Raw genomic sequence first — 17,335 nt, forward strand, 5'->3', positions numbered from 1 at the left:
CTCACATATAAAATTGTTAAAATATTGAGACAAGAAATACTGCAAAGAGAAGAAAGCTGTACTTTTTTTTTCTCAGATCGTGTCAGTGAAATTATTCTTGTAGGAATGGAATCCTTTATCCCAACACTCCACTTTAAAATCTCATCCTTTATCTAAACCTTGGTTTTCCAATAAATGTGCTAACGCCATTCAGGAGAAGTATGTTCCATATAGTAATTGGCTTGTTTCCAATTCTTCAGTTTCATTTTCTGCCTACACCAGAGCTTGCAACAATTGTAAAGCAGTTATTAATCAGTCCAAACTAGATTTTGAACAGGCTAAGAGTAGAAAATTTGCTTCTTGCCCTAACGTTAGCCTAGCATTCTGGTCTCTTGACAAAGCTATTGGCTGCAACTTTTGCCCATCTCTACTCCCACCTCTGTCAAAACCGTATGGTTCTGTTGTCACTTTGGCCAAGGATAAAGATGACCTGCTAGCATCCCATTTTTCTTCCAACTCATGAATTAATGATCTTGGTAAAACACCTCTCACCATTCCCAACACATTCCATTCAATGCCTCCTGTGGTCTTCCGTCAAAAGGATGTCAGAAGGAATTTGATGAATCTTGATGCTAAGAAAGCTCCAGGTCCTGATGGAATTTCTCCACTTGTTCTCAAAACCTGTGCTCCTGAACTTACTCCTGTTCTTTGCCGCCTTTTTTCACTTCCTTATTCCAAATGTATTTTTCCTTCTGCTTGGAAATTTGCTCATATCCAGCCAGTTCCTAAAAAGGGTGACAAATCCCTCCCAACCAATTATTGTCCCATTTCAATTACTTCTACTCTTTCTAAAGTAATGGAGAAACCAATTAACTGCCAACTCTTAAACTACCTAGAAACCTTCCATATGATCAATGTCGCCAGTATGGATTCCGTCAGTGTCGATCCATTGGTGTTATTCGGGCTTATGTTATCCCTTTATGGACAAATTCAATGGAAAAGTTCGGTGAAACAAGCAGTTGCTCTAGACATCTCAAAGGCTTTTGATCATGTTTGGCATAAAGGTCTTCTAAACAAGCTTCCATCTTATGGTTTGCCAATTGTTTTTTGTAATTGGTTATCCAGTTTTCTCTCTGATCGCTTACTGAGGGTGACGTTATATGGCTCTCTGTCCACTAATGTTGGTGTCCCCCAAGGTTCAGTTCTTTCCCCCACTCCTTTCCTCTCGTATATTAATAACCTTCTTCCATTGACTGGAAATCCTATCCATAGTTTTGCTGATGATAGCACATTGCATTCCACTTTCCATTTTGAGAAACTGCCGTGCTCAATCAACTTCAACTTCTTGAATATCCAGTACCAATTCCTTAAATGTCGATGTCCAGGTAATTCTCCAGTGGGGAAAAGACAAATTAGTTGATTTCAATCCTTCTAAAACTCAGTCTTGTCTTATATCTTGTGAAAAGGATTCTTCTGTTCCTATGCTTATCTTTGGTGACGCTCCGATTTCTAGACAAGTTGATATCTCTCTTTTGGGGATTACCCTGACTTCTAATCTCTCTTGGCACAAGCACATTACAAATATTGCTTCCTCTGCATCTAAAAAACTTGGTTTTCTCTTTCACTCTATGCGTTACTTTCCTTCCAAACAGCTGTTCAACTCTGTACAAATTGCAAATCTGCCCTACCATGGAATATTGTTCCCACAACTGGGGCGGTGCCCCCAAACCCTCTCTCAGGCTTCTAGATTCCATTCAGAAGAGGACAGTTAGGATAATTAATGATTCATCTCTAACAGAGTCTCTCCACTCGCTGTCTCATAGACGTACTGTTTCTGCTGCATGCCTTTTCTACAGATACTTCCATGGGCACTGTTCTTCTGAATTGGCTTCTATAATTTCCGCTCTCTCTTTCAAAACAGTCCAAACACGTGCCACCACCAGCCAACTTCCATTTACTGTCCAACACCAAACTCACAGAACCAACTTTTCATCTTCCTCATTTATTCATTCAACTACTGTTTTCTGGAACAACCTTCCTTCATATGTCTTTCCTGAAAATTACAGTCTACAGAAGTTCAAGTCTAATGTCAACAAATATCTTCTCTCATCTTCTCAACCTCCAACCCAAGCATGGTACTAAGTACTATAGGTTCTAATACCTCTCGTGTTTGGGGGTTTCATAAAAAAAAAAAAAAAAAAATTTTTGCAATTTTTGACTCACACTGCCAAAATAAAGAAAACAGCAAACAAACAGGAAAAATAAATTATGTGTAATCAAAAAATATACTTATTAAAACATATTAATTAAAAATATACAACACAAATAAAACATGATTTCAATGTATAATAACATCACAGGACCAGATAAACGATGTAAATTACACTACTATACAAAATAAAATTATTCACTATACAAACAAAAGTGAAAATGCACAAATTTTCTACGAGATTTAATACCGCATGTTTACAAAATGCGGATGCAACAGTCCTTGGTAATTTTTTTTTTTTTTTATGTGAGCCCCAAACACGAGAGGTATTAGAACCTATAGTACTTAGTACCGTGTTTGAGTTGGAGGTTGAGAAGATGAAAGAAGATATTTGTTGACATTGGACTTGAACTTCTGCAGATTGTAATTATCAGGAAATACGTATGAAGGAAGATTGTTCCAGAAAACGGCAGTCGAATGAATAAATGAGGAAGATGAAGAGTTGGTTCTGTGGGTTTGAAGTTGGATGGTAAATGGATGTTGGCTGGTGGCGGTACGTGTTTGGACTGTTTTGAAAGAGAGAGTGGGAATTATAGAAGCCAGTTCAGAAGAACAGTGCCCATGGAAGTATCTGTAGAAGAGGCATGCAGCAGAAAAAGTAAGGTATGAGAAAGCGAGTGGAGAGACTCTGTTAGAGATGAATCATTAATCAACCTAATTGCCCTCTTCTGAATGGAATCAAGAAGCCTGAGAGAGGTTTTGGGGGCACCACCCCAGATGTGGGAACAATATTCCATGACAGGGCAGATTTGCGATTTATACAGCGTGAGCAGCTGTTTGGAAGAAAAGTAACGCATAGAGCGAAAGAGAAAACCAAGTTTTTTAGATGCAGAGGAAGCAATATTTGTAATATGCTTGTGCCAAGAGAGATTAGAAGTCAGGGTAATCCCCAAAAGAGATATATCATTTTGCCTAGAAATCGGAGTGTCACTAAAGATAAGCATAGGAGCAGAAGAATCCTTTTTGCGAGATATAAGACAAGATTGAGTTTTAGAAGGGTTGAAATCAACTAAGTTGTCTTTGCCCCACTGGAGAATTACCTGGAGATCGGCATTTAAGGAATTGGCAGCAGATTTTCGAGAACTTGAAGCTGATTCAGCACGACAAGGTTTCTCAAAATGGAAAGTTGAATGCAATGTGCTATCATTGGCAAGACTATGGATAGCATTTCCAGTCAATGGAAGAAGGTCATTGATATATAGAAGGAAAAGAGTGGGGGAAAGAACTGAACCTTGGGGGACACACAGCATTAGTGGAGACGTTAGAAGACAGAGAGCCATCTACCATCACCCTCAGTGAGCAATCAGAGAGAAAACTGGATAACCAATTACTAAAAACAGTTGGCCAACCATAAGATGGAAGCTTGTTTAGAAGACCTTTATGCCAAACACGATCAAAAGCCTTTGAGATGTCAAGAGCAACTACTTGTGTTTCACAGAACCTTTCCATTGAATTTGTCCATAAAGGGGTAACATAAGCCAGAATATCACCAGTGGATCGACACTGACGGAATCCATACTGGCGAACGTTGATCAGACGGAAGGTTTCTAGGTAGTTTAAGAGTTGGCGGTTAATTGATTTCTCCATTACTTTAGAAAGAGTAGAAGTAATTGCAATGGGACGATAATTGGATGGGAGGGATTTGTCACCACTTTTTAGGAACTGGCTGGATATGAGCAAATTTCCAAGCAGAAGGCAAAACACATTTGGAATAAGAAAGTGAAAAACGGTGGCAAAGAATAGGAGTAAGTTCAGGAGCACAGGTTTTGAGAACAAGTGGAGAAATACCATCAGGACCTGGAGCTTTCTTAGCATCAAGATTCATCAAAATCCTTCTGATATCCTTTTGATGGAAGACCACAGGAGGCATTGAATGGAGCGTGTTGGGAATGATGGGAGGTGTTTTACCAAGATCATTAATACATGACATGGAAGAAAAATGGGATGCTAGCAGGTCAGCTTTATCCTTGGCTGAAGTGACAACAGAACCATCTGGTTTGGACAGAGGTGGGAGCAGAGATGGGTAAAAGTTGTGGCCAATAACTTTGGCAAGAGACCAGAATGCTCGGCTACCATTAGGGCAAGAAGCAAGTTTTCTACTCTTAGCCTGTTCAAACTCTAGTTTGGACTGATTAATAACTGCTTTACAATTGTTGCGAGCTTTGGTGTAGGCAGAAAATGAAACTGAAGAATTAGAAACAAGCCAATTATGATATGCAACGTTCTTCTCTTGATGAACAGCCTTAGCACATTTATTGGAAAACCAAGGTTTAGATAAAGGACGCGATTTTAAAGTGGAGTGTGGGATAAAGTATTCCATTCCTGCAAGAATAATTTCACTGACACGATCTGAGCAAACGTTGATATCAGAAGTTTTGAAACAGTAGTCTGACCAAGGAAAAGAAGAAAAGATGTCTCGCAGGTCATCCCATTTTGCATTCTTGTAATGCCAAACAACGAGGTTGGGAGTGGCCATGAGATAAATGTTCCATTGGAGAAGAGACAATCGCCAAGTTGTGATCTGAAGTGCCTAAAGGACCTCTCACTTCGACCGTGTACTTAGGATTGTTTGTGAGAAAAAGATCAAGCATATTGGCTGTATGATTAGGAATGTCCGGTATTCTTGTAGGTAAATGAACAATCTGTGCAAGATCATTAGTAATTGCAAAAGCCTCAGCATCTCGACCTGCTGGGTCGGTGTGACTGGTAAACGGAAGCCAGCTGGAGTTGTGAACATTAAAATCACCAAGGAAAATTGCCTCACTGTTAGGAAAGTTGGACTGGAGAAAGTCAAGTTGCAAAGAGAGGAAGTCAAAGAGCTCCAAGTGATTAGTGGAGATGGGAGAACGGTGGAGACAACAGATGAATTTGACACAATGAGGTAGAGAGATTTTAAGCCAGAGAAGATCAAAGAGAGGCGATTCCAAATTTTCCAGGGAATATCAGAACGGACATATGCACAAGTACCACCTTTAAGGCGAAAGGAATCATACAGCGAATAATTTGGGCATCTGAGATGAGTAGTTGAATCAACCGATAACTGAGATTCTGTCAGAAAAAGTACATGGGGTTTGGCAGACTGCAAGTGGAAACGGACATCGTTGAGATTAGAATTGAGACCACGTATATTTGTGAAATGAATTAGGAAGTCCTTGGGAGGTTTAGATCTTTTCGTAGATAAGCTTGCTCTATTAGTTTGACAATTCATGGTGTATTCAATAGTAAGAGGGACATGCTGTATGAAGTGATGAAATTTTTGGATATGGCGTACACGTGGTAAGAATATACCCAGATCCTTGACATAACGTGGCCTCGGCAATGCTCCCCGCATACACACTACTCGGACTCCCTCCAGTTACTATCTGGCAGAGTAGAGGTAGCAAGATTATACACTAGCTGATTCGGAAGCCTCCTAGAGAGTTACCAATAGGTTCGGTCCGGTGTACTAACTAGCGGCCGGCCTGCAAACACCGTTTTAGAGCTGTACCCTCGAAATGTAAGGAATATTGGATCTCGCCACTACGTTCATCATAACCTCAAAATTCATCAATCATACTGCATGATGGAAGAGATAGGGAAGGGTTGACCGGAACTTAGCTCTACAGACTAAACATGGGTTCCACCACTTCAAGCCTCCAATAAGCAAAGTGGTGGTATTTCACCGGTTGATGAGTCATCTACCACCTAGTACTGCCTGGTAACATAGAGGGGCGGCGTTCCTCCATGTGGTGTGGGCAGCACACCTCTACCCCTGCTTACGTTGGTTCACACCAGGGTGGTCACCCACCATGTACTTGTGCATGGAGGTTATGCCCAGGATTACTAACAGTCCTACTATCGGACTCCCTGAAGCTGAAGGTGCAAGCAGAGGATTTGGCTGACAGACCATCCGGACTTCGCCGAAATTGGGTCCACTTGACTTGAGTGTCACCCGAATATCAGTTTCATCAGCGTTTTAGACTCCCAGATAGCAAGTACAGCTTGTCTGGCACATCTGAGATAATATCTAAGACAACCCCGAGGACCAAATGTTGAGAAGGAAAGGAAGTTCAACTTTTGCAATTAGTTTAATTAATTTTGGGATGCAACCTAAAAAAAATAAATAAAATTAAACTCTAAATACTGAAATTAATCATTGACCAATGAAGAGCAGCTCCATTTTCACCTCTCCAGCTAACCAAGAAAAATATTTATGTATGGACCAGGAAGAACTGCCACATGGAGAAGCATTTTCATCCTTCAAAATACATGGTGTGGTTAAATTAATGCAATTTCTTCAGCTGGAATCATCAAACCGATTTTTCTGGATGACAATTGATGTGAAACACTACCTGAAATTCTTAAAGACCACTTTCTTCCAACTCTTCAAATCACTGGAAGAACCATTTTTCCGCAAACACTATATACAGAAAGTGGCACAAGGTAACATACAGTAAATGTATTTCTTCATTTCTTGACAGAATATTTTAATTTAAGAGAATGTTATCTCTAATTGATAAACAGGGATCAGTACATTTTTTCCTTGAATAATAACCTTCCATATCTTATGTATTTAATGAAAACAAATTTAACCAACAAAAAAAATATAAGCATTCAAAACTGTTTTGTCTTTTCTTGATGAATCTGTACTAAGAGAGACAACTTATTAATTGTGCAGCTAGTGCTTTCTCAAGGTGCAAAATTAGTAAAATAAGAAATACAGGGCTAGTCAAAGTCACTTAGCATTTTTATATCACTCATTCAATGGAATAGATAAAAATTCACTCACATTCAATAAAAAACAAAAACAAGATCAGAGTTATAAACAAACATTTTTCAAATATTTTTATTCAATTAATAAGACAGGATTTTGTTGCACGAATAACAGAAAATTTCTCAAAGGTGACTGTTTTCAGAATGTTTAAATATGTAGGTTTAAAGCTGTACACCTTTTCTGTAAAAAAACTTCATAAAAAAACACCTGCAGTGGTTAAAGTTAAAGACCTTGAAGGCCACATAACAGATTCATGATGACCTACTCGTATTTTGAGATTTTTCTTTTCATTATTCTCTTAAAATGAAGGAATAATGTGGAGAAAGACTGGCCTGCATAAAATACAAACAGATTTTCTATATAGTTTGGATAAGAATACTTCTATAGCATTACAAGAAAACTCTATAGAGAGTACCCTCCAAACAAATAATAAAATAAATAAATAACCAGTCCTTTAGATTCCTCTCTCTCAACACACCCACCCCCAGGAATATTTAACTAACTTTAATTTTTACATGTAGCTTATAATGTGCCCAGCAACCCAATTATAGCAAATGTTCTTGAGACTGTCACAGACATTGTCTTCAGTATGTCAAGCTGGGCTTGCTCTAAAACACTGATGGAACTGATATTCGGATGACATTTGAGAGTAGACCGAATTTCTATGAAGTCATCTAAGTGTATAAGGCCTTGAATGGTTTGAGCAAGCTCAATGCTGATGGGATGCTTCCTCTTACCCAGATTATGAACCTGAAGGTGCATAAATTCAAACAGAGAAAAGACAGTTGTAAATTGATGCATGGAAATCTGCCTTTAGCCAGCAGGTAGATTGCTAGAACAAACTTCCATCTGTCGTTGTGGAAGTTGAAAGCTTGAATAAATTCAAGGAAGAACTGGACAAACTTTTAGAGAAAATGGATGGATGAAAAGGGAAGGGTTTTTTTTTTTTTTTTTTTTTTTTTTATAGCTGATGCTGTATAAGCTTGCTTTGTTGCATCATCTGCCTCTACTAATGCTAATGTTATGTTTTTACTTCACAGAATTTAAACCCAAATGAAATACAAAGTAATTGATATTATTACTAGAAAAATAATGCAAGGAAGCAAAACAGACATCAGCAAAAAAAAAAAAAAACTATTACCCACTTCATTACCCATCCCTTCTAATAGTTCAGCAAAAAAAAAACTGTCCTCCAAAAACCATAACAATAGAAGGTATGTTGCTGTCTTTACTTCACAAATTAGTTTTTTGGGGGGAAAAAATAAAGGCAAGAAATAGTTTAAAATGAGAAATTTTATTCTTAATTCTGATTTGTACATTATACAATAAATTCAAAAAAAAAAAAAAAAAAAAAATCCCATCCAACTGCACAGTCAAAACTGGGGATACTGAGTGGGCAAAAAAAAAAAAAGGAAGGTGTTAAAGCTATCATAGTAACTGTGTTAGTTATCATAGTTCCAGAAAGGGTATTTTATGGCTAAAAAATTATTTTTAATTGAAAACTTTTTGAATTAAAAATAATTAATGTGAGTCAGAAGTGAATTAAACTGGAGAAATACTAAAATTTACAATTATGCAATTCTCAGAAGTTTACTGTTTTTGGTGAATTTGATACTCAAACTTACTAATTCTAAAACAGTAGGCAGAAGAAGAAAAATTTGACTGAAACTGTAATTTTCATTGCTTATTAATATTTGATAATTTCTTCACTATTGAACATTTATTTGAAGCCATACAGTTAATGCTACATAGCCTCAATTAAATTATAAGAAGTTCAAGGAAGTGATTATAAGGAGATGGTTATCCCATCATATAAGGCATGGTTGGGCCACATCTTAAGTACTGTATACAGGTCTGGAGGTCACATTTTAGGAAGGATGTAGAACTACTGGAACAGGTTCAGAGAAGGATGAGATTGGTGAGGGGAAACAATGAGGTGCTCTTACCAAGAAAAACTTCAGTTCTGCAAATTGCAGCATCTGGAGACTAGGCACCTGTGATGCAATCTAATCGAGATGTTTAAGGCTTTGAATAGCTTGAGCAAACTCAATGCTGATGGGATTCTTTCTTGCTCAGACTATCCACAGGAGAGGACAAATTCAAACTGAGGAAAGAGGGTTAAAGAATAGATGTGCCTTCAGCCAATGGGTGGTTGATTGCTGTGGAAGTGGATAGATTGAATAAATTCAAGGAAGAACTAGATAAACTATTGGAGATGGATAGGTGACATTTTTTTTTTTTTTTTTTGGCTGACTCTGTATAAGCTTCCTTTGTTGCATCATTTTCCACTACTAATTACTTTGCATTACTTTCAAACATATAGCCTCACCAAAAGTTTAATTGGCCATTTTTTCAAAAAATAAAACCCTGCTATCTATCTCATATTTTAAACAAATAGCCAATTAAGCTTTTGGCAAGGCCATCTGTTTGAAATTAGTGCAATTCCAGGGCAAATTATTGCACAAGCAAAGTTTGTTCAGCTATGAGAATTATGATCATTGCATTAACTCCTGCTAGCTGCAAAAACACATGAAAGGCCAGGATGGTGTAAACTTCTTACAAATTTGCTAATTGAGGCTACCTATCATCTGATGAGAAGCTAAGTAGCTCTGAAGCTGGCCACAACAGTGCTTTCAAGAATAACATTTCTAAGAAGTGAAAAACAGATTCACTTCTTAGAAATGTTATTCTATTAGAAATTATATTAGTAACTTTCAGTCAACTTGTGGATAACAAAGTTATTTCCAAAGTGAGCATAATTCAAGTTCTGCACTTTCACTTTATTTTCATTTTTGCTGACATAACAATGGCACCCCCAGAGAGTAAAAACAGAAAAACACAATGAAGAACAATGTTGTTATTAAGTTAGACATGTCAGCAACTGACACCAAACTGAGCTGTGCATATTTATGTTTCTATAAGTGTGTGTGTGTGTGTGTGTGTGTGTGTGTGTGTGTGTGTGTGTGTGTGTGTGTGTGTGTGTGTGTGTGTTCATTCATGGGCTGATTTGCATGTTATGCAGGCTAAAAAACCCCAGAATAATTCAAATGGGAAAATCCTACTCCCTCCTCTTGAGATTTACTTAACTGCAGCCCCAATTCAAGAAGTCTTTAGAAATTCCTCCAGTCTATGACAGGATTCAAACCCAGACCTCTCCAAACAAATGACAAGTAATGAAACCACAGTACAGCATTCTTTTCTCAAACTATTTCAATACCTGCACTGAAATAGTACCTCCCCTCTTCTTTACTAAATTGATTTTCATTTTCTTTTGACTTTACAATCATCACTGTTTTTTGCTTCAAGCTCATTATGTTTACAATTGGAGCACCCCATCTATTCCAATTGTGATTGTTGTAGTAGCGTTTTAGGAGCATCAGCAACTAAGGCCATATTGCTCCGTCTGTAATTTACTGTCTGTAAATTGCATGTCTGAGGTCTATTTTCTTTTTGCTGGATGATTAACCCCAAGTTTCTGGAAGGAAAAATACCATGCTATCTTTGCCTGAGACTGACTCATTTAGCCATATTGTGAAAAAAGCCCATAAAAATTCCTCATATTATCAACAGGACTTGAACTCGGGTCTTTTCCACACACTATGGGGAGGATGGCAATCCTACCAACTATGCTAACCACGAAGGCTCCAATTATGGTGAAGAAGTCTACAGCAGTTGCATGCTACCAGTACTGTAACTGGAAATGAAAACAATGTGGAAGCTCCCACTTTCTCACAGGAACTGGAACGGTACCAGTCAATTGGTAAATAGCTGATTCTTACAAAATCATTTCACAGAGTTTAATAAAGATTTGTGCTAACAGCACTATTTAGAATACAGTTTAGTATTCATATTCCTACCATTCCTTTGGGGAATAAACAATGGAGGTTGTCCATTAACTTTCCAGGAAAGAGACCCTTTGTCAGCAGACAATTTTTTTTAACAAAAGGTCTCTTTATAAGCAAAATCTTTATGCTACTGAAGAGAACGTCTTTGTTTCAAACTTTGAGTACAGTACTGTACTTGTGTTAAAAAGGGAATTCTTTCATGTTCGGTGAAGTTTCTATATTAAATGTTCCATGTTAAAATGAAACATTTATGCATTTTGTGAATTCAATTTACGTGGGAGATTATCCATACACTTGAAGATACTATAATTCAAACTGTACATCACATAAGTTTGAGAGTGAGCAAGATAAGACTTAAAAAGTGATGCTTGGGAAACTTTTCTAAAGCCACTGCTTGGGGCAGACACTGAAAGTTTCTGAGGTGTGCAATGGCTTTAATTCTGAAACTTCAAAGCAAGGAATGTATGCAAAGTTGTCAAAATATTTCCAATATTACATTCTATACAGAGTTGGAATATGACGGGGGGCGACATTAATAGTGGTCTACCTGCTTTGTGATGAATGGTCACATTACCTTCTATTTTATACTACTGGCATATGTTTTGAACAATTGCATTTGGGTGTCCTATCTTTTTATTATCTGGCAAATGAACATGTCCATTATGTAATAAACTACTATTAAACTTCTTGTGAAGGGATCTCTGTCCTGTTTTCATCTATCTGTCCACTTAGTACAGGCACTCCCCGACTTACATAAGGGTTGCATTCCGCAGAACTCTGCATAAGTCAAATTTTATGTAAGTCAGAATTTCCCTAAAGGCTTATGCAGCACTCGCAACTATCCTTGCTGAAGTTGATTGAAGCTAAAAAGAAATGTTTGGTGAACATGTAAATAGAATTATTTATTCAATTTTTTTTTTTTTTATCTCATGCATAGGAAAAATTACAAAAATGTGCAATTACAAAAATTTCAAAATTATAAAAAAAAAAAATGGAGGGGACAGGCATAACGTCAGAAAGTTTTACCTTTCGAGCATCGCTGCCAGAATCAACGTCTCCAGCTGATAAGTACACCACTGCAGAGACTGAAGGCCGTGGAAATATAGAATAGTTTTCCCAACACATCAAAAAATTTCTCTGCTGCAGAATTGGCACTGGCAGTGTCACTTTAACGTTGTGAAAACTAGTGCGATTCTTGAACCTATAAAACCACCCGTTACTTGCCATCAACTTGACTTGGGGTTCCTTTTATCCTTATTATCTTCATAAATACTTGTTGCTTTTGCTTGAATGGCCATTAGGCTCAGGAGTACTCGCTTCTGAATCTGATTTTCCATTCATATTATTAATAGCTTTTCTATCTTCTATATAGCACCTGAATGCTGTTTTGTGATCACTGTTGATCTTAAATACATTGAACCTTTAACATGTTCTTTTGTACATGCATTGTCCTTTGAAGTAGTATTCACTGTTGAAGCAGCGAGACTTAATTCTCATGCAATAGATGACAAAAACTTTGTCCTGCTTCGTACTTCTTAATTATTTTAATTTCTAAATCAATTTTGTTTGGCTTCCTAGCACTGCCACCATTTGCACTTTCCATTGGTTGTTTTCCATTCATCATTGTAATAAGTAAATAGGAATGAAGAGACGATTCTGAAAATTTGTTTCTTATATGATTGAAGATTTCAGTGAAGGGGAACACATTTCACCATAATAACGTAAAAACCCATACAATTCCAGTTATTGGGATTATCGCAAATGAGCAGTTGTGCCTGCTCATTTATCATAATCCCGTTTATAATTAGATGAACTAACAGAAAAGCCCAATAAACTGGAAAGAGCAAATTTTTTTTATTGTTTTATGGTCATGACTTCTAGAAATGTTCTTTAGAAAAATATCAACAAAGCCATTCAAAATTGATTCTTATAATGGAACATATGATAACGATGAAAGGGTAGTGCTCCATTATAAAAATGACCTTTTAGAGAGATAAACAGCTTATTTACATAGTGAAAATTTCAACTTCCAAGGTCTTAGAACGAATTACCAAAAAAAGCCAAGCGTTATTCGGTTCACATCGCAACGTTTTCACAATACCTCCATTTATTCCTAAAGGATGCAAAATACGTTTCCACGATTTTTTTTAGTTGACACCGGCCAGCAAAAACTTATGTAAAGTCAAATTTACGGAAGTCCAGTATTACGTAAGTCGGGGAGTGCCTGTAATGGTTAATTCTATGTGATCTCTAGAATTAACCATTACTTCCCAAGAGGTCAGTGTCTCAACAGGTGTTGGAGGATAGTGGGGTATATAAACAGCATGTACATATAATGCATAAACAGAATTATTCAAGTTACCATGAGTGACTAGAACTGTACCATCTTCATTTGCCGTTGATTGAGTTGAGCAAGGGGGTTTTATTGAAGAATTTTTCTGGTCCCTGAAACATATTAAATATATTTTAATAAATAAATACAAAGCAATCAGTAATAATTAAAACTTGAACTTATTCATATATGGCGGACAAAAAACTGCATCACTTGTGAATTTTGCAAATAATGTGTTTTGCACTGCATTGTGGGTTGCAGAAATGTTAGAAATGCATTTGTTAGATGGGATATATATCTCTGTGAATGAAATACAATAAAAAGACTCCACCTGATATACCTAACTGCCATAATTATCTTCCCGAAAGGTAAAATGCGTAATTAATGGAAATATGAGATCATGCAAATGGAAATCATGACAACCAAACATACATTTTATTGCATTTAGTGTCATCAGTGTCGATCTACTGGTGATATTCTGGCTTATGTTACCCATTTATGGACTAATTCAATGGAAAGGTTCGGTGAGATACAAGTAGTTGCTCTTGACATCTCAAAGGCTTTCGATCGTGTTTGGCATAAAGGTCTTCTAAACAAGCTTCCATCTTATGGTTTGCCAACTGTTTTTAGTAATTGGTTATCCAGTTTTCTCTCTGATCGCTCACTGAGGGTGATGGTAGATGGCTCTCTGTCTTCTAACTTCTCCACTAATGCCGGTGTCCCCCACTCTTTTCCTCTTGTATATTAATGACCTTCTTCCATTGAATGGAAATCCTATCCATAGTTTTGCCGATGATAGCACACTGCATTCCACTTTCCATTTTGAGAAACTTTGCCCTGCTCAATCAGCTTCAACTTCTCGAAAATCTGCTACCAATTCCTTAAATGCCGATCTTCAGGCAAAGACAACCTAGTTTATTTCAATACTTCTAAAACTCAGTCTTGTCTTATAGCTCACAAAAAGGATTCTTCTGCTTCTATGCTTATCTTCAGTGACACTCCGATTTCTAGGCAAGTTGATATATATATCCCTTTTGGGGATTACTCTGACTTCTAAAATCTCTTGGCACAAGGACATTCGAAATATTGCTTCCTCTGCATCTAAAAAACTTGGTTTTTTCTTTCGCTCTCGGTGTTACTTTCTTCCAAACAGCTGCTCACTCTGTATAAATTCCAAATCCGCCCTGCCATGGAATATTGTTCCCACATCTGGGGTGGTGTTCCCAAAACCTCTCTCAGGCTTCTTAATTCCAGTCAGAAGAGGGCAGTTAGGATAATTAATGATTCATCTCTAACAAAGTCTCTCCACTCGCTGTCTCATAGACATACTGTTTCTGCTGCATGCCTCTTCTACAGATACTTCCATGGGCACTGTTCTTCTGTATTGGCTTCTATAATTCCCACTCTCTCTTTCAAAACAGTCCAAACAAGTGTCGCCACCAGCCACCATCCATTTGCTGTCCAACTTCAAACTCACAAAACCAACTTTTCATCTTCTTCGTTTATTCATTCAACTGCTGTTTTCTGGAACAACCTTCCTTCATACGTATTTCCTAAAAATTAGTCTACAGAAGTTCAAGTCCAGTGTCAACAAATATCTTCTTTCATCTTCTCAACCTCCAACCCAAGCACGGTACTAAGTACTATAGGTTTTAAAACCTCTCATGTTTGGGGTTTACATAAAAAAAAAAAAAAAAAAAAAAACTGAAATGACAAGTTATCAATAGTATTATGTAGTGTAAATCAGCAAAACAAGTCCTCAATATTTTGTTGTTCCTCCTCGAGATGCAATTACAATTACAGCCTTGCAATAATCTGACATAGAGTTAATCAACTTCTGGATATACGATTGCCCAATTTTGTAGTACCACACCCTTACAATGCTCTACTGCAGCTGAATCTTACTTGTTGGCTTCTTTTGAGCAATTTTAGATGACATTATGTACAAGGCTTTCAATAGGGTTCAAATCTGGACTGTTGCTGGGCCAGTCCAACACTGTAATGCCAGCATTTCTGAGGTAACACTGCACCTTAAGGGAGAAAAATGAGGGAAAACATTGGTGTAAGTATGTTTTAAGCCTTGTGAGACAAGACGAACTCATCATTAAATCTAAATAGCATAAAACTTACCAATTTTGCTGTGTGTGGCAAGGTGCTGAGTGCTGTTGAAAAAGGCAGTTTTGGATGTCTGTGTGGCAATCCTTAATAATGAGTTTCAAGCACTCCTCCAAGATAGCAGCGTAGGTTTCTGCATTCACAGTTCTGTTAATAAACTTAATTCGTCCCACCCCTTTGCTTGTTATGCATCCCCAAACCATCTGACTGGCGGGAAACATTACAGTCTGTGTTATGCAGTCAGGGTGGTATGCCTCCAATTTTCGTCTTCTGACATATCGCTTCCCATTCGAGCCATGCAGGTTGAATTTCGATTCGTCAGAAAAGATGACGGTGTCCCATTGTTCTTTTGTCCATGAAACACACCTTTTATCCCAAGCAAGTCGCTTCTTCCTCATTCATTGGGTCAACAAAGACTTCTTCTTGGGCCGATAGGCATGCAGACCACATTCCGAAAGCAGTCTTGGAATAGTTTGTGCACTTATTTCAACAACAGAGGCCATATCAAAGTCCAGTTTTCGATCAAGAGCACTAGAATGGCGATTACAAAAGGCATAGCTGTTTCAATTATCGATCTTGGGGAAGGCATAGTCACTCTCTTAGGGCCTGATCCAGGTCTTCTCTTCACATCACCAGTTTCACACTTTAATTTCAGCACCTGGAATAATGTTGACTGGTGGAAGCCTATTTTATCAGCAATAGCATGTGTAGAAAGCCCTTCCTGCAACATCTACACTTTTTTTTCTTGGTGTCAACTGAACAAATGGAGCCATGCTTACACCTCCACAAAACAGGATACAAATGGGCGCGTATACCCTTCCAACGTTGTATTTGTATAAACAGCTGGTGCAATAACTTTGCTTTGCAACAAACAAAATGACTGTAATCAAACAATATCTTATGTTTCACTACGAATGTTAGCTTTTTTAAGGTGATGCAGTTTTTTTGTCCACCACTGTATTATACAAATAAAGCACAGCCTCTATTCAAATTACAATATATATATATATATATATATATATATATATATACAGGCATACCTCGAATAACGAATAGGATGCGTTCCACGAAATTACTTCGTTAAGCGAAACTTCGTTTTCAGAGGTAAAAATACTATGGCCAGAATAGGGATACGTTCCCACTTAAAGAAAATGAAAAGCTTTTTTTTCAAACAAAGAAAAGTTTTATTAAATAAACAGTCAACTTACATACAAAGTGAAATCTCATTTTAAAATATGAGTCTAAAGTTGATTGCTTATGCTTTTTTTTTCTCTTTCATTTAACAATTGCCTATACGGAGTTATTGCATTTAACACTGATCGCTTAACAATAAAACTTCTTCCTAAATCAGGATCATTTTCACTAAAAAAATTTAAAACGTTTTCAATGTCATTTAAGCACCTTTTTAAATCTTTGGTTGTTAACACTTTTTCGGCAGGAACTTCTTTAACTTCGTCTTCATTATCTTTGTCTTCGTTGCTAACAAGGTTTTCTAAATCTTCCACTGAAAAACCATCTTCTGCATTCAATAAATTTCTAACATCCTCTTCATCGACATTTTCGAAACCTATTGATTGAGCCATCTGGATAACTTCATTTCTAATTTCTTGGATGTTATTTTCTTCTTCTAGTACAACTTCTGGCCATATTTTGCGCCAAACTCCATTTAAGCATTTCTTAGTGACTTCTTTCCAAGAATTATCAATGTTTTCAATTGCGTTTTTAATGGTGTAGTTTTTCCAAAAAGTTTTAACTGTCATTTCCTCTTTATCCTCTAGTTCAGTTAAATTGCTTAATGTTCGACGCAGATAATAAGCTTGAAATGATGCTATTACTCCCTGATCCAATGGCTGAATCAGGGAAGTTGTGTTTGCTGGAAGAAACACAACTTTGACAGGAATGCATGTGTCCAACGTGTGAAGATCAGTAGGATGTCCCGGAGCATTGTCTAACAACAAAAGAGCTTTTTCTTCAAAGTTGCTTTTTTGACAATACCGTTTTACTTCAGGACAAAAGTGGTTAACAAACCAATCAGTAAATAA

General features: G+C 37.2%; 1 protein-coding gene across 3 annotated transcripts in view; it reads right to left on the minus strand.

The window, feature by feature from the left end:
• LOC150083015 (uncharacterized) overlaps nucleotides 1-17,335 on the minus strand; it is a 487,383-nt gene that overhangs the window by 284,530 nt on the left and 185,518 nt on the right. For all 3 annotated transcript variants that reach the window (XM_090377743.1, XM_090377741.1, XM_090377742.1), the window contains exon 9: nucleotides 13,209-13,291. In XM_090377743.1, coding sequence (XP_090233869.1) covers nucleotides 13,209-13,291 — 83 coding nt within the window. The remainder of the gene's footprint in view (nucleotides 1-13,208; nucleotides 13,292-17,335) is intronic.

The sequence above is a fragment of the Mastigoproctus giganteus genome, chromosome 7, assembly GCF_048544385.1.
Source record: "Mastigoproctus giganteus isolate SK-2022 chromosome 7, ASM4854438v1, whole genome shotgun sequence".
Classification (NCBI taxonomy): Eukaryota; Metazoa; Arthropoda; class Arachnida; order Uropygi; family Thelyphonidae; genus Mastigoproctus; species Mastigoproctus giganteus.